Source organism: Vitis riparia, chromosome 5 (assembly GCF_004353265.1).
Source record: "Vitis riparia cultivar Riparia Gloire de Montpellier isolate 1030 chromosome 5, EGFV_Vit.rip_1.0, whole genome shotgun sequence".
NCBI classification, from domain to species: Eukaryota; Viridiplantae; Streptophyta; class Magnoliopsida; order Vitales; family Vitaceae; genus Vitis; species Vitis riparia.
The window spans coordinates 1,041,796-1,052,797 of record NC_048435.1 but is presented as its reverse complement, the minus strand read 5'-3'; the positions used below and the strand labels follow the sequence as shown (position 1 = coordinate 1,052,797).

Below are 11,002 nucleotides of genomic sequence, written 5' to 3'. Positions count from 1 at the left end.
CTAATCTGCATCACAATAACCAACTAATTTCAATCGGCTATGTGACGGGAAGAATAGTCATTGCCTATCGAATGATGTGTTGTATGGCATAAAGATGTGGTCTTCTTGGTTGTTGCATAAATTAACTCAGAGTGGATACCGAATATGTGATTTATGGTCTTGTAATGGTAAGATCAATTAATTTTCCAACTATCTTGCGATAATGAGTAAGGTCTTTAAGAAAATCACTATCAGTTGGAGTTAACTTCAAATTTTCTTCCATTGGGAATTTAGCAGGCCTCACACCAAGTAAACCGGCTTCTTCTAATATATCCAAAGTATATTTTCATTGGCAAATGAAAATTCCAACTTTAGAGCATGCAACTTCAACCCCGAGAAAATACTTCAAAAGTCCAAGATCCTTTATCCGAAAACAAGTGCTTAGATGCTTCTTAAGGTCACTAATCACCTCTTCATTGTTCCCTATTATAATCATGTTGTCAACATATAGTAATATGGCAGTGAAAGAATCACCATGAACCTTAGTGAATAAAGAATAGTTTGCCCTTGATTATTTGAAACCAACATCTTGGATTGCAGAAGAAAACTTATGAAACCAACTTCAAGAGTCTTGCTTGAAGCCATATAAAGATTTATTGAGTCGACATACAACTTGCTTCCCCTGACAACGAAAACAAAGTGGAGGATGCATGTAAACTTCCTCTTAGAGTTTTCCATGTATAAAATCATTTTGAACGTCCATTTGATAGAGACCCAAATTTCGAACAATGGCAATAGTCAAGAAGCAACACACAGTGATTAGTTTGGCAACTGAGGCAAAATTTTCCTTGTAGTCGATGTCTTCACATTGTGTAAACTCTTTAGCAACTAGTCAAACTTTGTAACGCTCAACAGTTCCATCAGAGTTATACTTAATTTTGAATATTCATTTACAATCGATAAGACGATGACTAGGAAGAAGAGGGACCATGGTCCATGTATTGTTGTGCACAAAGTCCAGTTTGCATTGCTTCAACCCACTTAGGATTTTGTCGGGCCTACTCATAAGATGCTGGTTCTACCAAGTGAGAAATATTATTATGCACAAATTTGCAATGAGTAGTAGAGAAGTTAGAGTAAGTGACATACCAATTGAGAAGGTATTATGTACTTGACGTGGAAGAAATGACTGCTTCTTGCTCAAGCAATAAGGCATGGTTGACTTGGTAGTCTTTAAGATGAGCTGAGGTCTTAATGGATTGAGTAGAGCGATGAAAGGGGTCTGATGTTGTGGTGAAATTTGTGTGGATTCAATAGGAATGGAACTTTCCATAGAGGATGGGGATTTGACTTGGGAAAGTGATGAAAGAATCAAGAGAGTCAACCATGGCTTAGGGTGTAAAAATTGTGACTTCATCAAGTGGTATGGGTAAAACAAGATAATCAAATTAACTTTCAGGTGGTGAGATTGAAAAGAGAAAGATGTGTTCATGAAAAACAACATCTCAAGAAGTGAAAATTTTCTTAATGTCAAGATCATACACACGACATCTTTTTTGCCCAAGGGGATAGCTAACAAAAATGTATCGACGAGCACGCATGTCAAATTTATGCATGGGTGTGAGGTTGGTTGCATGTCATAAACATCTAAAAATGCGAATGTGAGAGTAAGTAGGTGACTTTCCATGTAAATTTTCATATGCTGACCTGTGAGACAACAAAAGTGTAGGTAGACAATTAATGAGATAGCAAGTTGTTTGGACAATATCTCCCTAAAACTCTATAGGCAAATTTGCTTGAAAGAAAAGGGCACATCCCACATTTAAGAGATGACGGTATTTGCACTCTACAACCCCATTTTGTTAAGGTGTGTATGTGCAAGAATGTTGAAAAATAGTGTCATGACTATAAAAAAAAACGCATAGAGGTGAATTTATTCCCATTATCAGTATGTACAACCTTGACATCATGGTAAAATTGAGTTTTAACCCAAAAGAAAAATGATTTCATCAATGATTATGTTTCAAATGTGAAACTCATGAGATGAATCCAAGTAAAACAAGAAAAGTCTTCCACAATAGTTAAAAAAATATTGTGCTCCATAATGAAATTGGACTTTGTGAGGTCCCCAAATATCACAATGAATCAAATCAACAAGTGCATTAGATGAGATTGAACTATGGGAAAAGGGTAAACGTGTTTGTCTATCTAAATGACAAATGTCACAAACATGCTGAGAATCAAAAAATATTTTTGGAATGGTCTTGGATAAAGTTTAAAGAGGTGAGGATGATGGATGTTTTACTCGTTGATGCCATAGTTTAAAGGTGCAGTTAACACTGTGAGCAAAGTGAAGATTCTGGTTGGATGTGAGATAGTACAACCCATTATGTTGCTTGCCTAGGCCAATCTCTTCTTCGTAGACACATCCTTTACCACAAAAATCAAGGTAAAATGTCACATTACATCTCAATGCTTGAGTAAGCTTGCTAATTGACAACAAAATGAACTCGAAATTTTGGAACATACAACACCCTATGAAGAATCAAGTCAAATGCAAAGTAGGGGATCATGATATGAGGCCAATTCATCCCAAAGTGCTTTCATCTTAGCATAATAAACAGAAATAAATTGTTGTTCCTGTCTATGTTCAATAATTTCTTATCAAATTTGATAAATTCTGGAGTCATTTCCTTGTGAGAATCTCTCTTTGAGATCGTTCCTAACTTCGACAACTGTCTCAACGTAAATAACACTATTGGCTATGTCGGGATGGACTGAGTTCAGGATCCATGACAGCACCATGTCATTGCATCGCCGCCAAATGGGAAACTTTGGATCTGTAGATGTTGGTGCCTCAATGGATCCATTGATGAATCCGATCTTATTCTTTGTGCTAAGATTGGTACGCATGGCACAACTCCATTACCCATAGTTATAATCTTCAAGGAGTTTGGAGACTCAAACAATTCCTGGACGATATGAGTGATGTAAAACAAAAGAATCTGAAACATCAATCTAAAGCAAGCTTAGGTTTCAAGAGTCACCAAGATCAATGCTCTTGAGAAATAAAATAATTGGGAGAACAATGCAAAATTTCTCTCTGTATTTCTCTATACATTTCACTTTCAGTGTTATAGGGATTTTATACATAGAAGAAAAAGAATATATATTCTAAGAAATTGTTGACTTCTTTGATATTTACATTACAAGGAAAAGTATTATGTAAATGAGCGAATAAATTCACTTCTAAAAAAATTTCAAAAAATAACAAAATAAACCGTATATATTCAAATTGTTTTTATAAATATTTATAAAATTATATTTTATATTTAAATATTATAAAATTATAATAACTCAATATAATAATTTTATTTTAATTAATTTATAATATATATAATAGCCTCTGAAAATTTACTATTAAAAAAAGTTTGGTCCAGTTGTCCCGTTGCCTGACGACCCCTTGGTGCTGTAGTCTGGTCGAGTAACAAGAAGCAATCCCGCATGGAACTCCGAAATTTCCCAACGTATCGTATCGGACACCCTCGACACGCGGAGACTTTCAACACAGCCCATGTTTTACAGAGCTAGCAGTTCATGTATGGGGCTGCATTTATTTGTTCATTAGATTATCATTTGCTCTCATCCGGTAGTGAACTTAGTTTGAAGACTTTGAATTACTTTATTTTGTTGGATGTGTATCATATATCATGGGTTTTGGGGAACTGAACTGCGGTGGCATGGATCACGTGGATGAGCCCCACTTGGGATTTAGTTAATGGGCCACATTGGGCCGGTCCGACCAGACGAATCAGCCGGCCCTAGGTCTTGAATCTTAATTAATAGTAAGACATCACGTTAGGGTATCATTTTATTTAAAATTTTAATTTATTAAAACCCGTTTTAAGTGATTTTGAAAGAGACTTAAAGCATGTGGGATAAATCAACTTATTAATTTAATATTATTTAATAGTTTAATTTAAATCATTAAATATACTTGATTATAATTTAAAATTATTTTAACATTAATTATCAAGTCAAGATAATTAACTTATTGTTAATCTCAAATCTTTTTTACCCCATTTATTCATACTAGTGATAACATATTTTAGAATTATGACATTCATGATTTATTTTTTATAATATAAATATTTTATAGTTATGTTATATATTTACAATATTTTATATATAAACATTTTATTAATAAATTTATTATTTAAAATTAATAAAAATAAATATGAGTTAAAATCAATGAGGATAAATAAAAATTAAACTTAATGAGGATAAATATATAAATTTATATTTTAGAGTAAATTTTAAGTTTACTTTATTAAACAACGTTAATATTTATAGTTGAAAGTTAAATAATAAATTTTAAGTTAAAAACTTAATGAATGTTTGGTAAATAAAATTAATAACTTAAAGTGACTTAATAAATTAATTTAAGTGTGTTTGATAAAATAACTTAACGGTGTGATTTAAAATAAAAATGATTAACTTATTCTTAAATACAAATCTTCATTTTACCTTTACCCTCGTTTACTCTAGATACATTCATGATCTCGTTGTTACTATCTTTTTTACATAATTTATGAGGATAAATATACTAATTTAATGGTTTAGAATAAATTTTAAGTTAATTTTACAAACAATCTTAATACTTAAAGTAATAAGTTTTAAGTCAACAATTTAAGTATAATTTAACTTAAAACCAACTTAAGTCACTAAACAATAAGAATTAAGTTTTACCAAACACTCCCTTAAAAATAATTTAACTTAAAATATAATAAATATTAAGTTGTATCAAACATTTACTAAAAAAGTTTATAATCCTTTTAACCATAATTAATTATGTTTAATTAAAATTATTTTTAATGGAAACACTATTCTGTTAATAAAAGCAATAAAAATATTTTAAGTGGAATTGTTATAAGGCCATGAATAGAAATCTCAACGATATTAGACCAAGCAACAAATGATGCAGATGTTTCATATGAAGATAAGATACATGGAAATAAAGGATTTTACAAGGCCATAGTTCTTCACTTTATTATATGCTCTTAACGCTGAAAAACTAAGATACATGGAAATAAAGCATTGTTATTGCAATGCTTATATGTCACTCTTGAGGGATTCTTCATTTGTATCATTTTCAGCAGACACATCCCAAGGTTTTTCTCCAGAAAAGTTGATAGAGTACTTCGGCTGTTTGTTTGGAAAGAAAAGCCCAAAATGTTTCTCCAACTGCGGCTCCTTGTTGTTCTCATCAAACATGGCAAAGAGGTAAGTCTCTATGGCTCTTCCTGGCCTCTTCGGAGTCCCGCCTTTGACGTGGCGGATCAAATTCGAATTATAAGTCCTTGCATTATCAACCGTAGTCCCAAATCCCCCGGCAGACGGCCAGCCACTCTCCGACACCACCACCTCCAACGACGCCCCTCCGGCCCTCTCCAGAGCCGAGTACAGAGCATCTAGCATGGCATCGAACAGATTCCGATACCCGCGCTGGCCGTCCCATACAACAACTGAATTTGCAGTGAACAAAGCGTAGGGAAGAGATATGTCCTTGGGGTTGCCTGAGTAGCTGAAATAAGGGTATATATTCGCCAGAAGCGGCGACTTATTGTCTACCAGGAAGCGGATGATGGGATCCAAATAACCCCTCACATCTCCCCGGAAAGCGCCTTGAGATGGAGGGTAGGAGTTGCCCAGAAGTGTTAAGTCGATTGCGGTGGAGACCTTGACTCGGTCCTGGAGGCCTGCTGATGCGAGTGCTGCTCGTATGTTTCGCATGGCCGGCAGAACAAACTGCGCAAACCGTGATGTGCCTCCATTGACGGGACTCACTTCGTTCCCGACTGCGATGTACCGGAAACTGACGCCGGGCCAGTAGTTCCTCACATTTCTTTGAACCCATGACTGTGCTTGGGAAGGGTTGGTGGCGAGGCCTTGGAGGTCCGAGTTTGGGACACCCAGCATGAGTTGAATGTTGGAGCCCCTAAGGGCTTGAAGAGCTGCTTGATTCGGATCGTAGATTCTCATGCGGTCGATGTTGCGAGATTTATACAGAGCTACCACTTGTGATGCTGGCGGTAGATTGTTGCCTAGCATTCCATAGCATACACCCACTGATTTCACTCCTGCAACATTGAAAAGAATCCATTTATTCCAAGATAAGTTATATACGTACTACGTAGTGAGAGAGAGCGAAAGAGAGAAAGAGAAAGAGGGAGAAGGGGAGAGAGGGAAGAGAGACCTGTTATCTGAAGGGTTGCCAATAAAAACCCGAGAAGAAACACCATTGCAGCCATTGAAGAACTCCTACTAGTTCTAAGAGCAAGTGTACATCTTCTCCCCACCATTTGAGCTCCTTATATAGAGATATGTAGGGAGCTGTTTGCCCTTTATTAATAAAATAAGATGTACCTTTCCAATTTCAAAACAAGTGATTAATCTTGTTGCCACGTCCATTTACCCATTCAACTCGTGCTTATCTCTCCCAATAATTCACTCTCAAAATGTCAATTTCTTGAGCCTCTGGAACTCTGGCTTTTTCAAAAATCAATCCCAGTGGCCAGCTCATGGATTTTCCATGCAGCGAATTGGTCGTGGAAGAACACTCGCGCTGCCTACATTAGTCACAGTCTCGGTTCCTTTTGCTTTTTCCTAGCCTTGCAAGTGGAAATGCCCCCAACTCCAATGTGACCATTCTTATATTTTAATTTTTATGGCCGGGATCAATTATCCCATGCGTACCCATAAGGTGCTCCTCCATGGACCTTCTTATTTCACACCCTCCGATCAAACTCATCGATTGGAATTGGGCTGGCTCTCTGTCCAATAGACCTTCACAACTTTAAAAACCATATATCATATCATGAAGTTAATATAATTCGTGATGCAATTTATAAAGAAATACTTGTGTAGACATTTGTTGGTCGATCCAACGAGAAAAATCTATTGTCTGTATAATAAATTTCTTCCTTTATTAATATATTCTAAACTTCGATTTAAAAGTTTTAGTGCCCAACTTGTAGACCTAGGTCTATGATATTAATCAACATATACAACATTAACATATAGTAGGCGAAGCATAGGACAAGAAATCACGTGGGGCGACCAGCCATCTCATTATCCATTCAAATTTTTATTTTGGTGGCCATGTTCATAAATGCTATTTATTACTCTCCAAGTCTCATCATCCCGGCGGCTCCAGACTTAGATTAATTTGGACACGTTTCTCTAGTAACGTTGCTTTTCTTGTAAGAAAAAGGAGGATAGACTGACTTTATAGCGTAGGAGTGTTCCAACTTGCAATAGACTTTTCCTTTATGCAGCCTATAATGAATTGTGGGTCAAAATGACCCTTTTGAACCAAATAAAATGTCGGTCATGGGCATGTGACACTGTTGTTAAAACTTGTCATTTTCTATTTTTTAAAATAATTTAAAACTTTTAAAAATTAGAAATCACAATTTTAATATTGTTCTAACATAAAATAAAAAAATAAAAAAAAACAGTACTATAACAAGTTGAATATCTTCTGCTTCAATTCAGCAGCGAGTACCTTCTGCTCGGCCAAAACAAAGGATACCTAGAGAGGATCTCAAGAATCCCTCTCCAATGGCTAAGTCAATGTCTATTTCATAGAAGAGAAAGATCGGAGAGAAAAAAGAGAGAGCCACCTGTAATACACCTTTTCCCTAGTTTAGTGTTGATCTGTAGGATGAAATGGGCCTACTCCAAATGTTGGATTGGAGCTTGCTTTATCATTAATGTATGAACCATGGGCTACAATGGGCCCCCAAAATATGGTTTTTAAATATTTGCTAGAATAATAATTTTTAAATTTGTACTAAAGTTGCAATTTCAAGATATGAATTCTTTTTTTTTCTTTTTCTTTTTTTTGAAAAATAGAAGATGAGATATGTAACAAAAAGGAGTCATTTTAAATATTTGTTACTAAAGTAGTCTTTGAACCCAAACTAGCTTGGAATTATATCTGTGCTAAAAGAAGCACAGTGGCTCATATGACGTGATCGTGGCCAAAAACAATGAAAGATCTTTTGAAAAGATGTGTATGGTACATATTTTTTCTATAGGACAGGCAACTCAATATTCACCAATTTTCAATTTATGGTACTAATTTTGAAATTCATTATAGAAGATTTGATTTCCAAATAGTTATATTAAATAATATCCTCATTTAATGGACTACTAAAAATGTTTTTTTTTTTCCTAGATATGGAAGTTCAAAATAAATTCTATGGGCCTAAATGTATGGGTAAAAATAGCATCTCAGACGAGCTCACCAATGCTAATGATTAATATGTTAGGCCCACTCCACATATCTCTGCTGAGTTCGGCCCACGAGAAACAAAAGACTGCACTTTGAGTTGATGTGTACACAAAGCCCAGCCCAGAAAACAAAACACTTCTCTTTGGGTGAAGCCCAAACGGATCAGTCCAAGTTCAGTATGGGCTCCCCATATTCCATACTTTGGAATTTCTTATCTGAAAAGGGGCATTTTCCATTTTTTTCCTTTCTGATTACATTTATGAAATTAACAGCTTTCTAAAATATTTTTTTAAAAGTTACTTAGAGTGTGTTTGATAATGATTGTATAACATATTTCTAATATTTCTAACACTTGAATGATAAAAAATTTCAAGTATTAAAAATATTAAAAGCGTTTCCTAAAATCATTGTCAAACGGACTTTTATGCATTATATGTCTTAGGGGAGAAATACCACAAGAAGCATATTTGAAAAACTTATGATATGGATATGTTTGGTAACCTTTTTCAAAAATAGTTTTTGAAAAATTCTAATAGGGAGAAAGTTTTCTACCTAATATATCGTTTATTTATATATTTGAAAAAGTACAATAACATATGCTTTTGCTTGAAGGAAAAGTACAAATTATTTTTTTATTTTATTTTTTAAAATTTCAAAATTATCCTTTATTTATTATAAAACAGTTTTAAATTCCGCCAATTCTTCCACCATCCAACCGAGAATCCGATATATTTTTTTCATAATAAAAAATAAAAAATAAAAAATAATTTGGAGGAGAATGATATGCCGTTGAGACTGGGGCTATAGTTGTAGTTTAAGCTTAATTTACAAAGCATGATAGAGAATTTCCACCACTTTTTGCTGAAGTAGAAAGATCGGAGAGTCACATCAACCTTATCCAAATTCCAGTAATATCCGAGGTTGTGAGAGGTTTGAAAATTTATTACCCCAACATGTAGGGACACTGTCCCAAAAAAATTGAAAATTAATAATAAAAATAAATAAATAAATAAAACTGATGTCATGCACGGCAAAAGCCGTTGCATTTGAAAAAAAAAAGTTTACCATTCTAAGTTCTAACCCTTCTACCTTTTATTTATTTATTTATTTTTTTCAGTCATTGTTTTTTTTAAATGACAACCAAAACTAGAAAACGATTGGATTATAATTTGTAAGGATTTATATTATTTTATAAAAAATTAAAAAATATTTATACTATTTTGAGTTTTTTTTTTTGGATAATATTTTATTGTTAATTTTTTATTTTTATTATGTTTTTTAATATTTACGTTGCTTATTAAATAATTATTTATATTATTTATGATTAAAATATTAGTTAAATTAATATATTTTTGTTATATTTAATGTATGTGATTATTATTAGATAAATTCAATACAACCCCTAAAGTCACGTTTGCCTTTTATTTTATTAATTATCGATTTTATTTTTCCATTTATTTATTTATTTTTCGCGTCAGTGGCGTAGAGCTGAGGGAAAAAACAAGAAGGCTAGAAGGAGATATGTACAATGACCAACAACCCCTTTATAATCATTTTTGTATCCTTCCTCAATCGTATCGAATGCTACATCACTTTCACTTAAAAGCGCGTGAAATTTTCTTTTCCCTTTCCCTTGGCTTTTTTTTTTCCCCTTTTCAGGAATCTTTGTCATACCGTGTCCACAGCCCAATGATGAAATTTTCAATAATCTTATTTTATGAAAAATAAAAAATGATCCTTATAAAAAATATTTTGTATTATTAAAATTTTAATATTAAATAATAAGGGCTAGTTTTACTTATTATTTTTAATATTAAAATTAAATATAATTAATCACTATTATTTTGCTTTTTTCTCATAATAAAAAAATATATTTAAATTTTTATACTATGCTATATTCAAATTTTTATATGACACGAGGATGGTCAAATGTTGATGACATATTGGTATCTTTCTTTCAATGTACATATCATAAATTACAAATATTTCGATAAAATATATAAAAACTATCAGATTTCATCATCAACCAATCTATGAAATTACAAATTCAATTTTGATTGGATATCATTGTCATTACCTTGTAATAGTTAAGAAGTCGATTTATACTCCTATAAGTTAAATCAGAATTTGACATCTTATATCAATGATTGTGATGTAAATGGGTTGCATTTGGTAAATCAAGTAAAATATTTTATTTAAACGGGAAAAATATTTGTAGTAAATATTTCATAGCACGATTAATGATGTTATAAACGAAATAAGGAAAAAATATATTATAACGAATGTGTCAAATTGGGGGCTTTGTATACGTATTATGTTAATTAATATATATTTTAAATATTTTTATATAATATGATATGAATTAAAAGAAAGATGCCATGTCATTTGTGACATGTAACATGCAAATATTCTTAAAATTTTAAAATGAATTTAATAAGACAAAAATGCTAAGTCACATGAATTAATGTAAGAAATAGAAAAAGATTATTATTCAAATCAATCGAAGAAATAAATAAGAGGATTGCTTGATGAAAATTACAATAAAATTAAAGAAAGTTGTATTACTCATTAATTAGAATACCCATTAAGGGAGATAATAAAGAAAAAAACACATTCCATATTTGGCAAAAGTTAATAGCATTTATGACAAAAAGAGTAACATTAATTATTAAAGAAAAAAGGTCAAAAAAAAAAAAAGGAAAAAGAGAAAGGAAAAGCACATTC

The 11,002-nt window shown here is 32.6% G+C and overlaps 1 protein-coding gene across 1 annotated transcript; it reads right to left on the bottom strand.

Annotated features, from left to right (window-relative positions):
* Window positions 1-4,938: 4,938 nt before the first annotated feature.
* On the bottom strand, window positions 4,939-6,340 carry LOC117913878 (glucan endo-1,3-beta-glucosidase, basic vacuolar isoform-like). Its single transcript, XM_034828973.1, has 2 exons — window positions 6,236-6,340; window positions 4,939-6,119 (listed from the first exon to the last, which is right to left on the bottom strand). Exons 1-2 carry the CDS (start codon window positions 6,288-6,290, stop codon window positions 5,092-5,094), a joined length of 1,083 nt encoding a protein of 360 aa, XP_034684864.1. The 5' UTR covers window positions 6,291-6,340; the 3' UTR covers window positions 4,939-5,091.
* Window positions 6,341-11,002: the final 4,662 nt, after the last annotated feature.

Excerpts from the sequence above, each read along its gene's own strand:
- LOC117913878 (XM_034828973.1), bottom strand. The coding sequence starts at position 6,290 with ATGGCTGCAATGGTGTTTCTTCTCGGGTTTTTATTGGCAACCCTTCAG. Across the intron at positions 6,120-6,235 it reads GGCAACCCTTCAGATAACAG|GAGTGAAATCAGTGGGTGTA; the intron begins GTCTCTCTTCCC and ends TCAATGTTGCAG.